General features: G+C 36.9%; 1 protein-coding gene across 1 annotated transcript in view; it reads left to right on the top strand.

Annotated features, from left to right (window-relative positions):
* The first annotated feature begins 244 nt into the window (after window positions 1-244).
* Window positions 245-25,119, top strand: part of LOC146138725 (dynein axonemal heavy chain 5-like) — an 82,847-nt gene continuing 57,972 nt past the window's right edge. Inside the window, exons 1-25 of the mRNA XM_083394043.1 lie at window positions 245-340; window positions 2,179-2,276; window positions 2,726-2,850; window positions 3,007-3,176; window positions 4,421-4,654; window positions 5,011-5,136; window positions 5,810-5,986; window positions 6,654-6,760; window positions 7,113-7,227; window positions 7,853-7,975; window positions 11,374-11,589; window positions 12,383-12,576; window positions 13,318-13,460; window positions 13,680-13,880; window positions 14,920-15,107; window positions 15,780-15,951; window positions 16,955-17,100; window positions 17,755-17,877; window positions 18,414-18,553; window positions 19,442-19,557; window positions 20,383-20,582; window positions 21,533-21,856; window positions 22,586-22,787; window positions 23,409-23,644; window positions 24,461-24,679. Of these exons, the coding sequence (XP_083250169.1) occupies window positions 245-340; window positions 2,179-2,276; window positions 2,726-2,850; window positions 3,007-3,176; window positions 4,421-4,654; window positions 5,011-5,136; window positions 5,810-5,986; window positions 6,654-6,760; window positions 7,113-7,227; window positions 7,853-7,975; window positions 11,374-11,589; window positions 12,383-12,576; window positions 13,318-13,460; window positions 13,680-13,880; window positions 14,920-15,107; window positions 15,780-15,951; window positions 16,955-17,100; window positions 17,755-17,877; window positions 18,414-18,553; window positions 19,442-19,557; window positions 20,383-20,582; window positions 21,533-21,856; window positions 22,586-22,787; window positions 23,409-23,644; window positions 24,461-24,679 (4,191 nt within the window). The remainder of the gene's footprint in view (window positions 341-2,178; window positions 2,277-2,725; window positions 2,851-3,006; window positions 3,177-4,420; window positions 4,655-5,010; window positions 5,137-5,809; window positions 5,987-6,653; window positions 6,761-7,112; window positions 7,228-7,852; window positions 7,976-11,373; window positions 11,590-12,382; window positions 12,577-13,317; window positions 13,461-13,679; window positions 13,881-14,919; window positions 15,108-15,779; window positions 15,952-16,954; window positions 17,101-17,754; window positions 17,878-18,413; window positions 18,554-19,441; window positions 19,558-20,382; window positions 20,583-21,532; window positions 21,857-22,585; window positions 22,788-23,408; window positions 23,645-24,460; window positions 24,680-25,119) is intronic.

Raw genomic sequence — 25,119 nt, 5'->3', positions numbered from 1 at the left:
TACGATACGGCTTTAGTGTTTTATTTGTAAACACATGTTGCAAACTGATATCCTGCGTTTAATGATTTACAACGTGTTAACATAAGTTTGTCTATTTTAAAACGCTCCTATTTAGTACCTATTCCGAAAGCCTAACAGCACTTAACGTTTGCTGTGTCCAACGCTATTTGAACTGCAGTCCAGTTTACCGAACGTACTCTATTACAGTTGACAGTTTCAGTGAGATATGTAAGTGGGCTTTATTATGTCTTCGGAAAGTACGCAAAGAGTTGCTGGTAGCAAATTTCTTGCTGCCAGTGGGAAATATAGACAGAGCACCCATAATGTGGTCGAGGCATTGGTGAGTTGACTAGATTTTGCTATATAGGACTTTCTGCTGAAGTGTTTGCTGGCCACTTTTTGTGTTGATTTAGTATACCTTTTCTTTACGTGGGATAATTTCGTTATTTTTTGTTTTTAAACGTATATTTTTCCGATATAAAGTTTGCAGTTCTTTACTAATGGTTTTACTAATAGCTATTTCCCTTACAGTTTGAACATCAATTAAGTTGCTTTTATATTTTGTTTACTCGATGTACTGTAATGTAGTTTTATGTGGCCTCGAGATGTTTTTTGCAAAAGTTTTTTATAAGCCTTAAAAACTTGTCAAAGCGACAAATAAGGGAAATGTAATGGACCAATCATTGAGATAATAGTTTTATACACATGCCTTAATGTTTTATAGGTGTGCTTTTTAGTAGACTCAAATGAAAACATGTTTTTTGTAGTTATACATTCGGCAACCTATATAGGTATGAATTTCATCATGCATGTCGAACGTTAAACCCCATAATTTTCCGATTTCATAGAAGTTTCCAGCTTTTCATGGAACTAGTCACTCTTTGAATGCTAAATAATTTAAATTAAGAACAAAACCGGTTACAGTGCAACAATTTTACAGAACACATTAGAAACTTGTAGTGACAAGTCAAACCAAAAACCCACAGGGACTAAATCGGCATGAAACGCGTTAATAGACGATAAAGAGTCTTTTGAACGGTAAAGTTGTTATCAAAAATCACGTTTCCTTTCACCGTGTATTCCCGCTTCCCCAAAAGCGCGTAAATCCGGTGACTTAGTTCTGTTTGAAGTCGCGGCATTCCGATGTTAGTGGACGAGCAAGACGATTAGCGGCCACTCTGAGACCGCATAACTATACTGGCGAAAGGGCCGAGTGCCGTGCAAGAGTGGTCGCTAATTGCACTTCGGGGGAAAGGGTGGCCGGCAATGACGTCATAGTATTAAGTGTGGCGTCAGACCTGAATAAACGTTGCTTGTTTTTCTAAAGCGAGTGGCTGACTTCTAAAAAAGAGCAGCAGATTTGATTTGCTAAAGGAAAGAATTGGGTTATTTTTCAGAGAAAAACGACGTGCTTGGTCCCATAAAACACTTCAAAAACGCCTCTGGCGTAATTCGAATATATATTTCAAACTTCCATATAAAATGTATGAATTTGAACACCAGTGTTGCTAGACCAAGACCACTTATGTTCCCCACAGCAGATTTAAAGCGGGCAGCAGATTTAAATTTCGGTTTCGTGTTTCATGCGGTGAAACGGAAATGTTTGTTTGATTGTATGATCTTGTTTTTTTTTAAAGAATTCCCTTACCTTGAAATTACAAATACTTCCCTATAGGCGCATGAGTGTGTTGTTTGATGATATGCACGTTCTAAAAACGCCACTTTAGTGTTTTAAATCCGTACTCATGTTTCTAAACAGAAAAAAACACAAAAGTTTGCCGATGAAATTGTGCATTTGAAATAAACTATTGCGTGTAGAATTGTTTGTTCGATTTTAGAAGTTTACGTGCAAGCAAGGCAACAATAAAAAAATCGAAAAAATTCGTTGCCTTTGTGGGTTCAAATTCCACCGAAGGCACAAACTATGCCATACCGTGAATTAGGACCTCATCGCACACTAGATTGTCTAGAACTGTCGTATACTGGCATAAAAAGAGCTGTCTTTTCACTTGCATAATTTGGTTTCGCCACGGTGTAGCATGACACGTACGGTATTGGTGGTCATGATAAATGTTGGGCTAGATCACACACATTTATCTTCGATGTTAATGTCATGTTAGTTTACATCTGACTAGTTTACTTAAAAGCAATGCTAACGAGTTCTTGCTTGCTTTGCAGCAACGCATGAAAGAGGAAAAGGAAACGAAGCGAGCTCACATCGATGCTAGACACGAGTATATTATCGATGCTGTGGCCCGAAGCCTATCGCTTGAAAGGTATTCTTCTGCTTTTTTCAGCGTTTTGTGGCCACGTTTTTCTTTTTTGTATGTTTTGTAATTTATTTTTTTCAAGCGGTCAACTTACGGTTTTCGCAATGTATTTATTTATACTGATGTTAAGTTTTATTTGAATACAGATATGATTTTTTTGCACAATGCGAGCAGATTTGACAGCTTCAATTTTTGTTCAATTAATTATTCAAGAACTATAAATATCATCAACATTCGTAAAAAAATATATCTTAAATATTTTTGCATAATTCAACAGTTTGCTATCTTTAAGTGATTGATTTCTTACGATCACTAGTCTGACTCGATCACTGCAAACACTATGTGCTAGCCTTGCGCGGGACGTAAGTTAAAAAAAAACAAGTGTATGTCAATCTGTACAATCTAAATGAAACTACTTATAAAACGCGACCTTTAACCATTCGTCCAATGTACAGGGTTGAAGTGGAAGATGCTTTTCTCGAAGGATCCCAGCTCGCTCTTGCAGACAGCTTCTTCGCTCTGCGAGGATCAGCTAAGCTTATGTTCTACTACCAAGAGGTGGAACAACATGTCGACAGCTGTAAGTCTTGTTTGTGCAGAGTGCAGATTTAGAAAGGCCGGCGTCATTGTCGCAGTGACTAGATACGTTGACCTAACTTAAGGGATTGGAAAGAGTGTTGCCATACAGAGAGATTCAAGGTGTCACATCCCTAAACATAATCTGGACTTTTTGCAGCGGTGGCTTATCTGCAATTGGGTCGCCACGAGAACAAACCGGTGTCTCCTCGTTCCAGTCGAATGAAGTTGTTCGTGACAGACGGTACAGAGCAGGCGCTCACAGGGCAATGCGTCTTCTTTCTGAGGACCAACGTGGAAAAACCAGTCACCGCCGAGAACATACACAGGGTGGGTTAAACAGCTGTATATGTTCTTATATTGTCAAGGAAAAAAATATTGACTAATTGTTGTCTAAATACTGACCAAATACAGTGTTGTAATGACTTAAGTCAAAGACTTGACTTAAGTGCACTTAAGTCACTGTTTTCAAATGACTTGACTTGACTTAAGTCTTTGGGGCAAATGACTTGACTTGACTTAATTCTTTTAAGCAAATTACTTAGGTTGAATTGAAATGCTTTCTGTAAGTCTTTTTTTAATAAAATTGAGCTATTTATCCAAATGTTTGCACATAAAACAATTCGCTTGCTATAAATTGCGTTTTTCTCATTTTTTAGTTCAGTTATTGCTCATAATCGTACGAGTTAAAAAATTCCAATAGTTCAACGTTTTATTTTTACGACAAGGACGTGACTTGAAGTTGACTTGCTCTAATTATGACTTGACTGGGACTTGACTTGCGCAACTGATGACTTGGACTGGGACTTGACTTGTTATTTATTCAAAAAGACTTGACTTGGACTTAAGTTATTTTACAAATAACTTGACTGGGACTTAAGTCATTTTAAAATGACTTGTTTACAACACTGACCAAATTTCAGACCAATTAATTTTATCGATTACCTAATGACCAAGTATTGACTAATTAATTAATTATTATTGATCAATTTTTGACCAAGCTTCGACCAAATACTGACGAAGTACTAACAAGATTCAGACCAATTACTTTTATCGAATACTTTAATACAAAGTATTGACCACGAGTTGACCGAATATTGACTTAGTGTTGAAATGGAGTGACCAAATACTGACCAATCAATTTTATCAGTTAAATACTGACCAAATACTAACAATTTTTACACCAATTAATTTTATCGAAACCTTAAATACAAAGTATTGACCACGTGTTGACCGAATACTGACCAAGTAGTAACAAATACTGACCAAGTGTAGTGACCAAGTGTAGTGACCAAATACTGACCAAGTATACTGACCAAGTGTAGTGACCAAATACTGACCAAGTGTACTGATGAAATGCTTACCAATTGAATAATTATTATTGACCAAGTTTATTCTTCTTCCCAGGAGGTTGAAATAAAAATAATCGACGCGAGCAATTACTGACCAAATACTGACCAAGTGTACTGATCAAATGCTTACCAATTGAATAATTATTATTGACCAAGTTTATTCCTCTGACCAAATACTGACCAATTAAAAATTATTATTGACCAAGTTATTTTCTCCCACAGGAGGTCCACATGCAGATGATGGACGCTAGCGAGGGCGGAGTCCTGCAGGCGATCGAGCGAATGTTGGCCGACGTCTTTATTCCGGCGCTGCGGGCCAACAAGGCCGGATGGGGCGAGCTGGCCAAGTCGGCCAACGGCGACGTGTTACGTCATCAGTTCCTTAGCAACCTCGAGTCCTTCGTCGGGGTGCTAGTGGGCGCCAGAGAGAGTTTGGAAGAGAAAGTTATGCTCGAGGTACGAGGGATTTATTTTTGAGATAATCTTGTTCAGGGACATTACCAAGTATTTTGCAAAAAAAGATTAAGCCAAGTACAGAACTTGGTAAACCGAAAATCAGTTTGTTTTGATGTTTATGATGAATATATTTCGCTACTAAAAGCATTTTTAGAATCTTCTCTATTGAATAATATACTGATGATGCTTTTAGTAGCAAAATATACAAACTGATTTTCGGATTACTAAGCTCTGTACTTAGTTTAAACTTTACCATTGATGTGTTTGGTCGCCACGTCAGTAGTTTTCAAGGTAAGTTTTATTGAGATTGGTTCTCAGCACGACTTGTCAAAACTTGAGAAAATTGTTTTGCGCAGGAATGCTCGTCCATAAAGTTCGAGCAATTGCGTGGTCCAAGCGACTACATCACGGCTGCTGCATCAACCGAGACCCTAGAACTTGTCGAAAACTGCATGAAGGTCTGGACCAAGCAGATTCAACAGGTTGGGTATTTTTGTGAGAAGATTTGTGGCTGGATGTCAGTATACATATTATTATGGTAAAAATTTAAAGGTCAAATCGGGTAATACAAAAAATAGGCCAGCAGTAAGAGTCAGTGAGTTACCAATACATTGACATATAAGTAAATGATCCCTTTAATTCAGAAAGTTTGTCAAATATACCAAACTTGTCTGCTATTGCTCTGATATTGATCTTATTGATTCTAATATCCAACAAGATTGGCTTGATTTTAAAGCATAAAAATTGTCTAGTGATCGCAGACTATAGTTAGCCGATTTTACCACCTTTAGATTGGTAAACTCATTGTGTATAAATATAGTTCTGTCCGTGAAATGAGCTTTACAACTTATCTCATAATTTCGATCATTAACAAAGTATTTTAAAATGACTAGGTTCCTGAAATAACAACTAGTCGAATAGTCACTAAAAGTAAGTTGGTTTAATAAATTAAACTGACCAAAAACAGTTTTTTTAAAATGGATTACCAAAACTAATTAAATAATTCAAAACAAAAAACGAAATCAATGAACAAAGGATGTAAATCTGCTTTACCAGTTAAAAACTCGTTCAGACTTGCAACCTCAACACAACCCTATTCTTACATCACAGTTCCATCTTCCATAGTGACGTAACAGTTTTCACTTGTGACGTAAGGTGCTGGCCGAGGGCGAGCAGATCCGCAAGGAGGCGGACAACATCGGACCTCGGGCGGAGCTGGAACATTGGAAGAAGAGGACCTCCAAGTTCAACTTCCTCCTTGAGCAGCTGAAGAGCCAGAGAGTGCGAGCGGTGCTCGGAGTGCTCCAAGCCGCCAAGAGCAAACTCATCCCGGTTGGTATTCCTGTTTTGCTTTTGCTATCTTGTGCAGGGTAGCCACAAATTATTTGAATCTTTAAAGGTTTTTGAATCTTAAGTCTTTAAACTTGAAAAATCTTTGAATATTTGAAAGTCTTCAAATTTAAAAAGTCTGTGAATCTTTAAAAGTCCAACTTGAAAATGTTTGATTTACGTATTGAAAAGTAAAGTTTTTTATGATTTTTGAATTTGTTTATGCAAGGTATGTGTTTTAAAAGTGCCATTAAAAAAAACAATTTAAAAAATGCTTTTTAATTTTGTTGACAATGGCATCTATAATGTTTAGTTTTCAAATGATAATACAAAATCGTCGAGCGATGTAATTTTAGGTCTTTAAAAACCAACAAATTAAAAAAAGTTTGTGAAAATGGAAGTATACGAAACCACGCTTTACTTTTTCTATGGGCGTTTGTCGTTTGCAAGTTTGAGGGTGGTTAAACCTTCCTTGATTTATAAGTGACTTACCCGTTTAGCCTATATGAAGATGGTCGCGGGTAGAAGTAACTTTTTTGTAAATATCCACTCCTATCTTTAAAACGGTAAAAAAAGCAACTTATAATCGCCTTGTATACATGTTATAAGGGAATATTATAACTTGCTTCCCGGGCACAATTATGGTACTCACTCTATCTTGCTCCACTAGACTTGGCGTGAGCTTGACTCTCGTATCACGGATGCAGCAAACGAGGCCAAGGACAACGTCAAGTATCTACACACGCTCGAGAAGTTTTGCGACCCACTCTACAACTGGTGAGACTTAGTGCGGATCGGCCCTAGAAATGTCGACCGTTTGAATTCCTGAAAAAGTTTGCAACCCAAATTTTGGGTAAAGTTCAAACACTTACAAGAAAATAATGTTGCGACTGAACGTAATAGATTTAGCTCTCTTTTTAACAAAAATAGTCCAAAAACGACACTAACTAATCGATATTTGTACTTTCGAAGATTAGCTTGTAAAAGTAATTTTCAAAAAATTTAGTACTTTACCAAAACCATGAAGTTTGTTCTTTTATTTATAGCAATTGCTGTCTGTCTATCAAACACGATAATACGTTATACATATATGAAGGTTAAATTTCACATTTAAATTCTGTATCTCCAGTGATCCAGTAGCAATGGTCGACGCTGTTCCTCACTTGATCAACGCAATCAGAATGATCCACAGTATCAGCAGGTACTACAACACGTCAGAGAAGATGACGTCACTTTTCGTCAAGGTAAGGGCAAAAAGAACAAAAAACACAATAAACCATGCTCGTCTCCTTAATATAGTCAATTTTTGCGATATCTGAAATCTGATTTCTTTTATAACCCATTTTGTTGTTATATAATAAGGTTTTAAAACGTTCAAGTGTATTTTTTCTCGATAATGCAAAGAACAAAACAACAAGGCACTGTTGCTTAAGTGGGACTCGAACCCACGCCCATGGGAACTAGTGATCACTGAACTACCAAGCGACCAGAGTGAGATTTGAACTTACGGCCGTTAGAAACAGTGCTGCGGAGTAAGACGGCTTGAAACTATCCGAGTCCCGAGTTCGACGTGTGCACACGCATTACCATTTTTCGAAATTGATAAGGCCGCACACTGTAAATTACAAAGTGGGTGGATGAGTTATATGACAACCCTGTGAGTAGATTTCTTAATATCCGCCGTATTTAGTTTCGTAAATGGATAAAATACAGGCTGTAAAGTCAAAGCGGGATTCGGGACTCGACGAAATCGCACATTTGGCAGGAATCGGACGCGGGGTTTCTTAACTGACTCCGCCGCCCTTAATTCATGACGCTTGCACTCTTCCGTTTAAGAATTTTTTTAATTTATTAATACCCTTAATACAGGTGACCAACCAGATGGTGTCAAGTTGCAAGGCTTACATTTCTTCCAACGGAGTCCTCACAATCTGGGATCAGCCGCGCGATGAAGTCATTGCTAAACTGGAAGCCTGCATCAAGCTTAACCAGGTATGGCCGACAATACACGTTTTTTACATCGAAATTCAAAAATTTTTTTACATAGAAATTCGCGTTTTCTTGCATCGAAATTCGAAGAAGCAAAATGATACAACTGACAGAGTTGTGACAGGTTCAAATCCTAATATAAACAATGCAGATAACGGCATTGTTATTATTTCACATTAAAACAAAGACGGATTGATGTTACTGTGCTTTATATAACAGAAACAATTAAACGTAGCATAAATACCAAAGCCCATATATAAGAGTAGGAAGCATGTTTTAAACGTTTCTAATTTCGAAACGTTTGAAATATTTCCTGCTAATGTATATGGGCTTTGATACATTCATGTTACGTCTAACTACAACCTCAAGCCATTGTGCTCCAATAAAAGGTTTAAATTGTAGGAAACTGTTATTTTGGTCGGTTTTATAAATATGCTGGTGTTTCTGTTCTAAACCTATTTTATAGTTTTTGTTTTATAAAAATTTTTTGAGCCACATAATTTTTGTGCAACGAAAATGGGCCACGAAAGAAAAAAAGGTTAAGAACCACTGGTTTAGAACGTTTGATGTCTACGAGCTACTGAGGTATCTAAGCATGTGTTGCAATACATTTGTTTGGAATACTTCATTGGCCAACAAAACGGTTATAAAGAATACCTACTGTACGAACCAAATGGCGCTGCGAACGGTTTTGAATCCAAATCGTCAGTAAATGGTCAGGAAAATAGCCTTTAAAACAGCCTTTAAAACAGATTTCTTCTTTTATGTCCCGGCAAAATGTCACTTAAACGACCTACGAGTTTACCCGTGTGTTGTACGTGATAACCCTGGTTAACAAGCAGCCCCGCGTTGTAGCGATATGACAGAACACGAAAATCTGCTTTCGCCCTGTCATGTTTGCCCTGGTAACCAATGGCAACGAGTCGGTCACGCTTGGGTTCCTTGTGTAAGCGACGTCGTTCTAACCAACTGTTGACTTTAGCCTCTTGGCTAAGGAGGCATGTCTGGGGTTGTCCACCGCCTCGCGCGACTTAATAATAACGTCTCGAGATATGACATTTTTTCGAACCTTTTGTGTGATTTGCTTGCTGTTGTATGTTAGTAAAGAATTCCCGGAGACCCTACACTACAATACGGACAAAGCTCGGAATTTGGTGTTTTAAAATAAGTTTGTTTTAAAATAATACCAAAAATGTGAAACACGAAATTAGGTTTTCACTTTTTCGGTATGATTTTTAAACATACTTATTTCTTACAAATTACCTTCGTCTGATCATTTTGATGTGAGAACGTTTGTGGCTAAACAGTTAAACCCGTACAATAAAGCTGTATCTGAAAGTAATACAAATTTATTTAGCAATTCATGTACTGGTAAACTGGATTCATATTGGTAAGTCTGAAGTATGATAACGTAAAACGTTTAGCACTCATGTCGACACTTAGGTCTGTTATAAAAGAAACATGCCTGGTCTTGTACAGTTACTGCGTTTGAACCTTAATCTCATATATTTACCTTCTGGCCTTACAATGCGTCGCAGCCATCAATCCGTTGCCACATAAAATAACACCATTCGCCTTATTGAGAATAACAAAATTTGTCCAATTAAAGTTGTAGACTTTTAAATGAGGTTTGACTTTTAAATGGCATTTATTATATTGTACGTCTTACCAGACTTGGACAACTAGATAATTCTAGTTTTCTAATTCATTGAATTAAAGCAAAATGCGGCTAATTCTAATTATAATCTAATTTGTGAATTGCTTGTGTGCTCTAATTCTAATTCTAATCTAATTTGGATTTTACAAAAAATGCTACTTTGTCGAACGGCATTTTTAGTTTCTCAGTTCAAAAACAGAATTTCAATTAGAATTTTAGGTTGGAACGACTTGTATGTCATTTTTACTGTCTAAAAAGCATAAAAACGTATAAAAATTAGCACACACATTCTTACCATTCACGTTCTTATAAGAAGAAATTGCGATTAAATTAAATTGGTCGTAAAAAATAAATGTGATTCTAGTTCAAATTCAAATTGAAATTTGATTTTTTAGGAAACCGGTAATTCTAATTCTACTCTAATTTGAGAAAAGTCAAAACGATCTAATCGTAATTCTAATCTAATGTGGAAAAACTAAAATGCTCTAATTTTAATTTTAATCTAATCTTAAAAAGCTAAAATAAATCTAGTTGTCCAAGTCTGCGTCTCACAACGTTTGTGTTCTAGTGTTCCAATTATAATTAGTGAATTGCAGAGGCCAAAAGTATAATATAAACTTGAGTTCGATTCATTTCAATTAAGAAACTGATAATGCCATTTTTTATACGGTGAGTTATATTTCTGAAATGGTTTGATGCTTTTAAACCTGTTTTTCCCAAACAATCTAAATGTAATCTGATTCGAAAGCCAGAATCTCTATTTACATTTTGTTGTCCGCGGGAGATTCCTTATAAACCAAGTGTTTCAGCTTGAGATCAAAATGCTAACATTGTGCAACAATTGATAGTCAATATTTGGTTGTCAAAGTTATTTGTAGCTCAAGTGCTTTGCTCTGTTAGGTCAATATGATATGTATTTGTCTCGACAGTCACTCAAACAATTCTGCTATATATTAGCTCTTTTGCGCTGCCTAACGTTAAACATTCTCGTTCTCGCAAATATGGCTATTTTTTGGCATTTAAATGAAACACTTGCGGTCTCTTAAAACTACTTAGCGGTCACCCAAACCAAACCTTAAAAAAAACCCTGGTTAGAACAGAAGGTATAATAAAACAATTCTTTAACTATTTATTCTTGTGCTGACCGTATTAGGGAAGGTAGTGATGTACTTTGGGATGTGTTTGGGGCTATAGGTATAGTGTTTTATAGGCCTGATTCTGGCCATTTAGGTCTTATTAGGATGGATTTAGGACTTATTATGATTCATACATTATTACGACCATTAGGCATTAGTCCTATTTTGGCGTTATTTCGAAGTGTATTTTATTTCGACGTTGTTGCCTGTTGTTACTTCAGTCTTATAACTGGTCCTTTTAACACAGTCAGGGGTGGGGAACGTTTTGAGCTAAGGGAGCCAGACAAATATTCTTGGTTGTATTTTGACGAGAGCCATATAATACTTTTTTGACAACTAGTTGGGATAACCGCCCCGAAAAGCAAATAGAATTCGCGGGAAGCGCCGAAAATTTGTTACAATGTGTAATAAAAAAGGAAATCTAGAATTTGTAATGCGGCCAGGGCTACGTGCAGTTTTATTTAGATCATGCTGAGAAATGATAGCTAAGGTTTTTTTGCAAGCAAGATTCTTTCATTAAAAGAGCCATATGGCGTCACGAAAAGAGCCATATATGGCTGGCGAGCCATAGGTTCCCGAACCTTGATTTAACACCTTTAAAATCGCAGGAGTACCAGCGCTGCTTCCAACGGACAAAGCAGCGTCTCGAGGAATCGCCGAACGAGCGCAAGTTCGACTTTAGCGAGATGTACATCTTCGGCAAGTTCGAGGCACTTGTGCGCAGACTTCGCAAGATACTCGAAATGTTCGACACCATCCGCATCTACGCGGCGCTAGAGAGCTCCAAGATCGAGGGCATCGAGCCCATGATGGGAAAGTACCAGGTGGGAAAACACCGCAGACTGTTTTTGGGGTTTGCAAAACAATGTCTTAACCAAAGGAAATCGTTTTAGCCATTTTTTTACATATAGTGACACAATAGAACGAATGCGATAGAAAAATAGGGGAGTTTAACACATTTCTGATAGCGACGATTTAGCAGGGAGGGATGAAAAGACAGCTGGAGATTCGGGACTTACTTGTACTGGGCTTCAAAAGAGCCCACTTGCAGAAAAAGTCATTTATTTTATTATTCTTACTAGCGATAAGACGTTCCGATTTCTAAATGACCATATTGAGGAACATGTTTAAATTCGAACGGATTCGGTGTATTTACAATCGTTTTAGTTGGATTCGAGTTCTCTTTTCAGGTTAGTCCACCGGCATCTAACTGATAGGAATATTTTGGCAAGAAAGTCGAGCTCCGAATATCTACTTAGCTTCTACATTTTGGCTAACTTGTTTACATGTTTGTTTTAATTGCAATTTTTTTAACTATCGCGTCTTCTTTTTAAAGAGTTGAATATCCTTTTTCGATTAATATTCCAGGCTTCGGACGTCAACTAGTATAATCGCATATACTTTTTCTAATGTTTTTAAATGTATATATTGCTGTGCTCACTGCTAAAGCTTTAAAACAAAAATAAGGAAGCAATTCTTTTAGCACAACTGGTAACAAAAGTAACTTCATAGCGCATAAGTAACATCCTTTCCAACAGGCCTCAATCACATATCAACTCACCGCATTTCAAACCACGCACTATCTTTGTTACGTCACACTCTTATATATAAACAAAGGTTATCGTGACGAACATGCGCAAGAAGCCCTACAACGCGTTGGACCAGCGCCAAGTGAGCTTCGACGACGACTACGACGACTTCAACAACAACATCGGTGACCTTCACTCCCAGATTATGACCTTCATGGACCAGCAGTTCGACAAGTTGCCCAGCACCCTTAGGGCTGTTCTGCTGCTCAGAAGATTCGAAAAGTAGGCGATTTTGTTAACCTAAGAGGTGCTAGATAAAGTGAAAGTGGTGAATGACATCACGAAAATAACAAGAGAGTAACGAGTAGTGCTGTTGTTAAATCGTCTAACTATTTAGCTTGAATTGTCTGTTTTGCTTTCCAAACGGTTAGGTATATAATGAATTTTGGACACCAAATACATATATTCAAATATGCGTGTGCTTGTTTTTTAATTTTTAACAGAATATTGCTTCTTTAAATCACTCTACCAATCAGGGAGTGCAACAGCACCACGCTCATCGCATTTTCGTTTTACATTGCATGGGGTTGTTGTTCCACGATAAATGCATCATGTGTACTATAGGTAGCCGGAACGTTGGAGAAAATAAATAGCAGAATAGCCTCTTTTTAGTATGCCTAGTAGCAACAGCATTTTTATATATAATATAAATATATATATAATTATTTGCAATTTTATTGGAATATTTGACAAAATAATGGTTATTTAAATCATTATGCTGTAATACAGTAAAGTTGTCTTTCAACATTTTATATTTCTACTTACAACATCGAATTGATTAGCTCAAATGCGCAATTTTGCTGTTTTTTCTGCGGTTACTCATGTCGTCGATATGATAACCTTATCACCGACTGTATTTCTTTAAATGGCCTACTAATTCATGAACAATATAGTTAGGCTTAGGACATAATTTAGTTGAATGCCATTGCAGAGAACTATAATATTTTCCCTGTGTATTTCCAGATTGGAAATCCCCGATTTGGGAATCGAACAAAAGTACGAGAAAGTGCTTCAGAACTACGGCAAAGACGTCGACGCCATCTCTAAGATCTACAACAAGCAACGTCAAGACCCGGTCATACCACGTGACATGCCACCAATTGCTGGTATAATGACGTCATACTAATAAGGGATTTCTATGTGCCAAAACATTATATTGGATTTGTTAATATCTCGTTTGTGTAATAACGTTTAACTGATGTATCGCCTTTCATTTTGTTCTTGGTGACATTCGACTTAGGCATGTTTAATATTAGCTACAAAAAATACAGTTAGAAACATTGGCTTGCCGCATCCAACCTTGAACTTGACTTTTACGCCCGCAGGTAAGATCACGTGGGCACGTCAGCTCTTCCGGCGGATCCAGGAGCCGATGGACCTCCTCCAGCTTGAAGCTCCCCACGTGCTCCGAACTACGGAAGCGAAGAGGATCATACGTAACTACAACAAGGTCGCCAAGGTCCTCCTCGAGTTCGAAGTGCTCTATCATCGAGGATGGCTGAGGCAGGTCGACTTTGCAAAAGCAGGTGAACGTTTAATCTTTTCTGAGTAAGCTTCATTTCATTTAAGCAATAACCTCAATGCCATAATGGGCTTCTTGTTGCGCGCGTACACTGTTGCAAGATCCATCGTTTCAGACTATTTTTCCCGGAGGGGGCTTTTTCAAAACAAATAATATTTTACGATTTTTTTTTTCAAAAAGTATAAGAAAAAGGTTTTTACGTATTGAAACACAAGACTTTTAGAACTCACGACCTCCGCTATAAAAGAAACTTACGCAAGTAACAAGGTTGTGAGTTCGAATCCCACAGCAGACATTTCTTTTTTATTGATAAATATCTAGAATATCCTGTGGTCAGTTTACCAAATACGGCCAGCTTTTTATAAAGATTGTTGTGTATCATAAGAAAAGTAAACATTAAATTAAAAAAAAAATGCTGAACGTTCAATGCATGCACGCTAGATAAGGAAATAATGCATCATTATGCCCATTGTTTAACAAAGTACGGATTGCTAATTGCGGAACTTAAACGCTAACTGCCAACATTTTGAAATCTTGATATATACACAGCTTATTGACAACTTGAATCATATTTTACTTAAACTGCTTTTATTTAAACTAATTCATACTATGAACAACACAACGTCAGATGTACTCGTACATTAACTTGTGAATTTAGTTTAAAAACATCGAAACTCACAACGCTATAACTTAAAGTTTGCAAATAAAATTATTTGCTGTTTAAAAATAACTAGACAATGTTTAATCCTCGGGTTATTGTTCATAAATATGCAGCTGATATTGCTGTACTTCTTGCATTGAGGCAAATCGGAAACTTTCAAGTGAAAACAGTAAAACACATACCTTTATTTCATTAAATACTTTAATTTAACAGCAGGTAATATTGTTATAACAAATTTTTTCAAGGTCTAACTATTTGATAACAGTGTATTAGGTACAAACATGCAATTAATATCAATTACAAATGCCTTATTGAAATTGGAGAACAGGATTATTTTATTTTGAATTTTTAAACTGACAAAGGTACTATTGTGACGTCATAGGTCTTCAAGCGTCACTTCTCGTGCGTCACCCGGAATCGAACGAGCTTTACGTAAACTTTGACCCGCTTATTCTCACGCTGATTCGCGAGACCGAGAGCATGAGCAAGATGGGACTGGAAATCCCCTTAACCGCGAACAAGATAAGACAGAAGCAAGCGGTTTTCAAGGAGCACAACAACAAGCTGAAGGTAAAAACAATATCTTCGCTATTTTATCAAATATTACAAACCTATTTATTCAATATGCTGTTGCTGCCCGGGATGGTTTAACTTGTTGATTTGTCTTCCAGTAAAATTTGACTTTAAAAAAATTGATTTTGATGGAAGAACATTTTTTCGAGGTAAACCTAGTAATATTTAAACAAGTAAATTAAAAAAAACGCATGACTGGCTTTTAATCAAAATATTGCTATTTGCAGATATTTTATGGTGTTTTCTTACTATATTTTGGTATGTCATTACGACTACGAGTATTATACAATTGATGTGTAGACTGTTTAATATTTTTTTGTCATTTTTTCGTTTTATTTACGTTTAAGTATTGCTTTTTGATGTACCCTCAGTACATTACTAGTTGCATTAGCCTCTTGAGCTATCGAAATCAATTTGGGTTAAATAATTAAATGTTAACATAACCATCCACTCCACACCGTGTAGTTTATTTTATCATTTTATTCTAAATGTTTTAATACGAATTCCGAATTTTCTGTTAATCTTTTATCGTTAGCAAATGAAAATACCATACACTAGGCCTGCCATATTTTCAACACCGAAATAGAGGGCAACTTTGCCAGCAAGAACTTTATCTAACTGCGTAACGTTTTAAACCGTACGTTTTCATCCGCTTAATTTGTCTTTCAGTTCCTACTGAGTGAAAACAGCCGGATTCGCGCCAAAATTTTGCCGGCGATCGAACCTCTCATGGGACCACACGTGTCCAAAGTGGATGACACGTTGGAGCCGGGACTGACCGTCCTTAGCTGGACAAGCATCAACATCGACCAGTACATCGAGATGGCCCATGCCGCGCTTGGTAAGCTTAAAATTAAAAAAATGTTTTTATTAAAAATACTTTTTTTTGTCTCATTGGCCGAAGTGCGACATGTTTTACTCGAGCAATGTTCTCGGCCCGGATATTTTCGATTCATACTATTGCTGAAGCTATCTCAGTATTTATATGGTGTTTAAAAAACATTTTCACTTCAAGTATTAAGAATATCAAAGCCCATACAGAAGTAGGTATCATTTTGAACGTTTCGAATAACTCTTTATTCATTGTTGATCTTGAAAATGAATAAAGAGTTATTCGAAACGTTCAAAATGCTACCTACTTCTGTATGGGCTTTGATATTCTTATTACGTACTAGGTTACTACAACCTCCAACCATTATGCTCCAAAACTTCAAGTATTGATATACTCGAATTTGCATTTCTACTATTGTTATGCATAGTAAAAATCATTCCTTGTACACTTTTCTGTATTTTTTATTGAAGATGCCGTTTGCTAATTTCTGTTAAAATAAGTCGATAAATGACGACATGAACATTATCTGAGGAATCGACCAGTAAAAAAAGCATTTAGGTCTTAATGGTTGGAGGTTTTAATAGTAAGGATATCAAATCATCCCTTATAGAAGAAGGTAACATTTTAAAATTTCGAATAACTCTTTCATTTTTACATGGACAAAAGGCACTGGTATATTAAAAATAAATGAGGAAATATTCGAAACGTTTAAGATGTTAACTACTTCTACATTGCTTTCGACATTCCTACTACGTCATTCAGGTGAATTCAGTATTTCGCAGCTTATTCTATTTATTTAGTCTTGATGTGTTTTTTCATGGTTTATAGAGTCGCAAATCTCGTAATTTTGTTATCTATTTGTGAAAAGTTATAAAATGATCCTTTTTTTTCCTGGCTATAGTATTGGCAAAGTAGCTGTCTTTTTTGCAATCGTTTTTTTTACTCATTATGCGTGTAGTCTTGCACGTACCTCAAACTGTCATAATGCAAACGATTATTTATCCCGTTTCAGCCGAACTTGAGCTTCTTCTGGATCGCGTTAACGACCTGATTGAGTACAGGATTGATTCTGTGCTCCTCGAGATGTCAAAGACTCCTCTGATCGAACTGCCGGTCGACCAACCGCTCACTGTGCACGACTTCATCGAAAGGACCAAGGTGGGCATTTTTTTAACGCCGTTGTTTGGGGCATAAACTTAAAAAAGTCTGTTTGTTTATGAATATATTTAAACGTTGCCAATTTATTAATGTGTTTTTTTTTTTTTTTTTCAAGTAAGGGTTCCTTTAAACTGTTTTAACGCTGAGGTTCGAACTCACGACCTCGGCCACACCATAAATGTCGGTTTATCGATTAAACATGGTAGTGAAATGTGAGAACGACTAACGACAAGGTGCCCGTTACATTCGGTCACTATCCCTAAAAGGCCAGCGTATGCAGTAACTGATCTGCAGGCTGTTTATTAGTTTTTTTACCTTTGTTTGGTAAAGAGAAATCTACAGCATACACAATTACACGGGCGTGGATGGTTCATTCATAAAAAGCTTTAATTAGTGGGGTTAACTGGGTTCGTCAGAGCAAAGAGCTAGCAAAGATTTATATAGAGCAATTTCTCCGAAATTTGTGACACTAATAAGCTGATTTTTTTATACAAACCTTGCGAGGGTTGACATTTTTACAGGGTTGATTTTTTTTTCACAGTCATTGTATTGGCTGAACCATAGCTATACAGCAAAAACAAATAAAAGTATACTGTATTACCTATGCGCTTTAAACTTTTACTTTATTTAAGTTTTTGTTGCTTTTTTGTCCAGGAACTTTGTACTTCTGGCGCCCATGCCTTGCAAGCCAAGTCGCGATTGGTCGAGGAAGCAGCCAATGAGCTGATAGACATGCTGCTGGACTTTGGACCACCCCCGTCCTTCAGCAACGGACAGGTTAGCTTTTTTGTGTTTTAGGAATCCGTCGCATAAAATATATATGTTTTACGTTCCACAATGAAGCAACTATAAGCTTGTGCTTGGTGAGAGTTCAACTCACTAAGATGACTCTTCTCTAGTTGATTGGAATATAAATTGATCTCAAACATATTGCACAGCGTCTTACATTTTATATCACTGATATTTAGAAACTTAAACTTAGCTAAAGACAAATTGTTTTTCGTATATAATCTGTTCATGGTTTACTTCATGATTACGTCGTAGGGTTTGGCTATTTTCGAACGGCTAAGACGCCTCGATATTTGTTATTCTCCTGATGAGAAAAAATTACTGATTTAGTAAACGTTGCAAAAGCATAGAAAAAAAGCTTCTTTTTTCACAAGCAGTTTGATTATGCTTCATGTTAAATATTTCAAGGCTTTGACTTACTACATGTAAAATAAAAAACCTACTTACGAAGCTTAAAGTGGCTCTGTTTTTCCCGCAAGATTTTAGTTTTAATTTTTAGTTACGTAAAAAAAATTCTTGTTCAGCAGGATGACGATACAAGTCGCAATGTGCCACCTAGTGCCCAAAGCGCCCGCACCGGTTCAACGATTTCGCTCTCCCGTGCCGTGAGTGCCCGCAAGCGGAAGAAGAAGGACGTGATGCAAGTGATGGAAGAAGAAGCAAAGTGAGTTGAATCATCGTTTTTCTTCACTGTAGTGCAGGGGTTCTCAAACTTTTTTTACCGCGGACCCCTAAAATTTTTTTTGCTTTGCACGGACCCCGGTAGGCGAGAAATGCTCCAAAATGATGGCATAATATGACGTCACAATACAAATAGACTTCATAACTCTGTTTATTTCGGTCCGAAAAATGTGAAAGTTAAATGGAGTCTAACTATACATTCAGTGCAAAACCTTTTAATTTTTAATTAAAGTTTTTTCTTTGAAAAAATAATTGCTTCTTAAGTATACACTAGTTCTTTAATTATGCCTTGATGAACCCCCTAAAACTAGTTCACGGACCCCCAAGGGTTCCATGGACCCCAGTTTAAGAACCCCTGCTGTAGTGTATATATACTTTTCTGTAAGGTTACAAGTTCATTTGCCCTGAAGAAGATTGCCTGAAATAGGTAATCGAAACGTCGGCACAGAAGAAATATTTGTCAGAAGAATCCTCTTTAAAATTGAATCACTTAGTAAAAATATTAAAGCCCACACGAAAGTAGGTAACAGATTAAACGTTTCGAATAACTGTTATTTTTGAGCGTTTTGAGGAGCTCCTTTTCTTAAAGTTGTTGTTATTCGAAACGTTCAAAATGATACCTATACTTATGTATGGGCTTTGATATTCTTACCACGTCTTAATACAACGTCCAACCAATGTGCTCCTGAATTGAATTAGTTTATCTTCGAGTGACAAGATTGAAACAAATGCCACAATACGGCCAACAAAACCCACATTAGCATTTCGCGAAGTTTTGGTAAAAAACGCAACAAGATCTAGCCTTGAGCAGATCTGCTTCGATATAGAAAAAAATTGTAGAATTTATAAAGAGATTCATGTTTTCTTTTAGGGAGCTTCTGGCTTACTTCAAGCACCGCAACATCGAAGCACTCATCAAGGTGGTCAAGGTGACCTTGGAGGCGCTAAGGAAACGGATCATTTCGCCGAGTCTGCAGCGATACATTAGTAAGCCTCTATTAGCGAATGTTTTTAAACATTAGTCTATGTTTTAAACATCATCTGTCATCATGATTGTCTTATAGTTATGCTTAATTATTCGATCATATAGCGTGTTTTATGATGTCTATTGTGACATCATAAAGCATCTAATATGCTGTACTACCTGTTATCAGCGAATCGTTCGCATTAGTTAGAAAGTTGTTACATTAGAGAGACTTGTGACTGCACTAGTGTACCACAAGAAACATAGGTCAAATGACCCTTGAATTTTTATAGGGCCGCGAAATTTCAAAATAATTGCAACTGGTCCGCCAAGCAAATTTTTAGAAAAGTTTGGGAACCGCTACTCTATACCTTTTAACTGGTCGTTTGTAATTGATGCGTTTCAACAAACACTAAAGGGTTGAACGGAAACAGAAAAGTTTTTTGTCGTGCAAAGCACAGTTTTACCTTTGAGCTTTCGTATATTTTCTTTGTCTAAACAGTTTGGAATTAAATTGACTCTAATTTTAATAAAATTCAACCCAATTTTCGCCTTGGTTTAATTAAGTGGATATCGAAACTTCATGCTTTTTGTATACGGTTTAATTATTCATAGTGTATTTGTTTTAAAGGTTGGCAATGTTAAAATAACTTTAGAATTGCCTAAGTAATTAAAATATTAGTTATGCTAGGTTTTTTGATAAAATGCACTAAAAAACAATTTTAACAAAACTTAAGAAAAATTGCCCTGCTCCAAATGGTGAATTTACCTAAATAAGCTAGGCACATTTTCACGACAAACAGACAAAAGCACGTCTCAACACCGTTGGTTTTCTTGTTGACTCACAGGCGACATCCAGCCGCCGAACGACGCCAAAAAGAACGCCCGCCTGGTGCCGCTGTTGCGCTCCAACGCAATCCTAGCCATTCCTCAGATAGGGATGTCCCCCAGACTGGAAGAGGTGCAACAGGGGATTACCCGTGCTTCCGACTACGTACTGCTCGTTATGCGCGGGGTGGCGCAATGGAGCAAAGACAGGCTCTCACACGTAAGAAACATCAAATTTTTGTTTGAGGAAAGTTAGCAAATTGTATGCTGAGTGTCTTCGTGCGACATAGGCTGATATTTTTGTACAACTTAAGGAATTTTCGTGGTTCACGTCATACCTTCCGATAGGTTTTGACCTAAAAGATGTTTTAAATAATTTAGGATTACTTTTTAACCCCTATAGCGTTATAAGTCAAATTTTTGTCAAAATTTACACGTTAGGTCAAAATTTGTCAATTTTTTTCATCAAAAATCGAATAAAAATGCACATAAACCGTTTACAAAATTAAAAAAAAACTATGGTCAGCTTTTTCAAATTGGTCGTAGTTTTTTTTTAATTTATCGTTAAATTTTATCAAAAAAAATTAGTTTTGATTGATATTCAAAGTCTTTTCAACCGTATTATATCTTCATTAGACCAATATACGTTATAAAAAACGTGTGAATAACGACGCCTAGGTTATTTCAATCAATTTATTTCTAACAGGTCAACATTTTGTCAAAATAAATTATTTTTAGGTCAAAATTTGTCAAAATTTTAATTTTTTAGGTCAAAATTTCTTAATTTTTAGGTCAAAAAATATTCGTCCTAGTTATAATACATTACCATTTTTTTCCGCAACAACAAAATAATAATAAAAATTTCTTGGTGCGACCAAAGTGTGTATAAACGGGTGCAACCGATGTGGCCTTCATATCACTGATGATGGCATTAGAATTTGCCGAAACGTTTGGAAATAAAGCATGTCGCTTGTAACGTCTATTTGGGCCGTTAGTTTCACCATTAAATAATAAAAATATTTACAAACAACAAACAGAAATAAAGAATAAATAAACATATACACGACGTAATTATACCCGCTATCAATCAACTGAAGAACTTCGTCACAGATCTAAACCTTAGCTCATGACATCACTTGTTACGTCACTAACGTCTCTGTTACGTCACAGAGCCAACGCGGCTTCCACCGCCTAATCGACGAGCGACGTCATAGCAGCGACAGCGCGAGCGTCCTTTCCGAGTCGTCGGCGTCGGCCGTGACGATCGGCTCTGGCACGGCTGTGACGTCACAATCCAAGACGGTGGTGACATCATCGACGTCGCGCGGCAACATGACGTCACGCAGCCGGGTGACGATCGTGGAGTTTGTGCAGCAACCGGCAACGCTGGAGGTTGCGAGTCACCATCGGAACCATTATAAGGTTGTGAGGGACAACAAGGATATCAATAAGCTCTACATTCAACTTTGCAGCTGCATTAACTCGACGAGGAAGGTGAGTCGGTTTGAAATGTCACTTAAATTACTATGTGTCTTGAGCATATTGGTTGGAGGTTGCAGTAAGACGTATTAGGAGTATTAAAGCCCATATAGAAGTAAGAATGCTGAAAATGAATAAAGAACAATTCGAAACATTATACAATAAACAATAAACATACTTCTGTATGGACTGTTACTCTGAATATATAATAATAGAAACCACCTTGACCCTTGCAAGATAAACGCGTCGACCTTAATTCTGTATGGGCTTTTGTTATTCTTATATCTTTCCAAGCCAAATCTGCCTTTTACATTTCGAAAAAAATATGAGTGTATTCAAACTGTAACGAATTCAAACACGGCGAAAAAGCGACCGGACGTTAATCACAACAGATTTAAATATTATAATGCGAAAATCGTTTGTCTTTAAAAAGTCAGTCATCTTACATTCACCAATTTGTTTCCTTCAACAGATAAATCAATTGTTACTTCTATTTTTATTAAATCACTTTTGAGATATTTTATATTTTAAAGGATTCTAACAAGTTTTTTAATAATTAATAATATTTTTTAATAAAAATATATAACTGTTCAATAGTAAAAATAGCTTTTTACCTAAAATGTTTTACAATCAATTGTTTTAAATTCTGAAATATGCCTTGCGCCACCAATCAATCTCTCAAAAATAAAAAAAAACACGCCGAAAAACAGAAAAAAACGTCCTTTCATATTCTTCCGCTTTAAGGAAGTGCAAAACGTACTCGCGGAGTTCGAGCGTTACCACCACGTTTGGAAACTCGACCGGGACTCGGTACTCGAGGACCTACTCGCCCGCTCGCCCACCGTGGACGAGTTCGAGCACAACATACTCTCCTACCGCGATCTTATCGACCAAATCAACTCGGAGCCTCAGTACCTCGTTGTCGGATCTATTGCACTCTTTACTGGTGAGTTTGCCGGAAAGCGCGTATTACAACTGAATATCAGATTCAGTTGTTGTGAAAAGTCGTGTCGACTATTTTAATTGCTCTACTTAAATTGTTCCTTCGAGGTGGTGAAAGTAAAACCGCCTCCCTGCCAACTGTATTCAAAATGTTACGACGAGACAAAAAGCATCATTCCGTGATTAAAAAAGGGGATCTACAACCCCCTCAAATAAAATTAAACATATTAGAAATAATATTAGTACTGATCAACGATAACGACACACATATCACAGTGCCCTACAAGCCTTCAAAAGGGTTTGATTTCGGTTATGAAGGCTTTCGGTGTTCTGTGGCTTTCTTTATAACATTGTTTGATTCTTATCTAATGTGCACGCTCTATAATGACGACACAAACCAAAATCAATAAAAAATAACAAGTTTAAAAACGGGACAATGAAATTGGAGACCACGCTTCAAAATGTGCGTCTGCTTCAAGCAGTGTTGTAAACAAGTCATTTTGAAACGTGGGTAACTTAAGTGCACTTAAATCAAGTGACTGACTTAACTCATTACAACACTGGCTTTTAGACTTTTCAAACAATAAAAACAATCCAGTTATTCATCGTTTCTTGCGCTTCGCAGAGGAACTGAAACTCGCACTCACCACCGAGTGCCACACCTGGATGTCCTTCTACGGCAAGCAGTGCAACTTCAAGTACCGAGCCAACATGGAGGAGATATTCGCATTCATCGATGACGTCAGTAAACGCATGAGCCGGCCCGTGAAAGACCTCGATGACATCAGGATCGTGATGGGCAGTCTTCGTGAGATCCGTGAGCGGCAGATCGACATCGACATGATGATCACGCCAATCGAGGTAAGAGTTGAATAGCTTTGCGATGTCTCGTGGATTATACTTATGTTAGGTGTATGACAATCAAAAACAGCTTCTCTGGTAAATGTAATTGTTAACGTTTCAGCAACAAATTTAAATCGCCTTGTACAAAAACATCATTGTTTCTTATCGTGTTGTTGCTCGCGTTTTTTCTTTCTTTTTTCTTTGTGTTTTTCCAAAATATAGTGTAATACGAGCGTTCGGTGGCATTCACCGTGAAGGAGGCGATTTGAATAAGTTACCGAAACGTTGTTAACAATTACAATTACCTGAGAGAGGATGTTGAAGCCAATCGCTATCTTGTCAATTTTTTAAACATTTGAAACAGCTGCTATAGGATTCGGAATAGTTTACCATTTTCAACTGATTGACGTTCAATTGGTTGATCAGAAATCCAATGGCTTGACCTTTATTGATGCAAATAACTTAAATCGCATGGCAGTAAGTTCTACTTGAATTTGCAATTAGGTCCAACATGACCTCCTGGTTGATTTGCAACTTGGGGTTGTTATTGTCCAGTGATTTTTTGTAACTTCTAAAGTGTAAAAATTACATAAGATCCTCAAATATTTTTATAAGGCAAATGGACCCTGCCGGGTAATTTGAAATAATATCAGATTTGTAATTTGTAAGGGCTAATAATGGCTAGAATATAATTAACATATTTTAACCATCCCGGTTAACTAACAATTACAACCAGACCTAAACGTTGCTGCTGTAAAGGTTGCGTTATTTAAAGTTTAAGACGTCAAAAGGGTCCGCTCTTATGCTTCGTAAAACACACTTTTCCTTTACCAGACTTGCTACGGCATCCACAACAAGTTCGAACTCGCTGTAGCGAAAGAGGAGTCGGAGCGGGTCGACACGCTTCGCTACACATGGGAGAAAGTGCTGAGTCACGCCATCGACTACCAGCATCAACTGGGGGAGATCCAGCCGAGTTTCAGGGGAGGTTTAATCAGCAACGTGGCGCAGTTCCAAGTCGACTGCAGGTCCTTCTTCACTGACTACGACGAGGTGCGGAATCATGTGTATTTTTTGACTGTGATTTTTGATTTATAATTTGTGATGGGGCATATGGGTTTTAGAAGCAGTTAGTGGTTGAAGCAATTTGCTTGGTTCTATTTGTGCGAATTTGTGGCTACTTTGTGAACAAATTATCAGTCTCGGTTGGTAGACATTTTTCTCTATTTCAAAAGCTATAATTCAGTTGGAACATTTTTTCAAATTGTAGTTTAAACAGTATATTATAAACGGAAAATATATAATTTTCAAGGCATGTACGCATGGAAATCCCTTCCTAATTGATGTCTTTTTCTAGTTTTGAGCTTTCAAATAAACCGATAAACATTTTATACGAACTACGCTTCTTTTAAAATGACAAAGTTTTGCCTGATTAATTCTAGGAAGTTCTGGATAGGTAGCCGAAACGTCGGTAAACAGATAAATACCCGAAC

This window comes from Ascidiella aspersa, chromosome 7, assembly GCF_963924565.1.
Source record: "Ascidiella aspersa chromosome 7, kaAscAspe10.2, whole genome shotgun sequence".
Taxonomy (NCBI): domain Eukaryota; kingdom Metazoa; phylum Chordata; class Ascidiacea; order Phlebobranchia; family Ascidiidae; genus Ascidiella; species Ascidiella aspersa.
The sequence above is the reverse complement of the archived record's forward strand: the minus strand, read 5'-3'. Positions and strand labels throughout refer to the sequence as shown.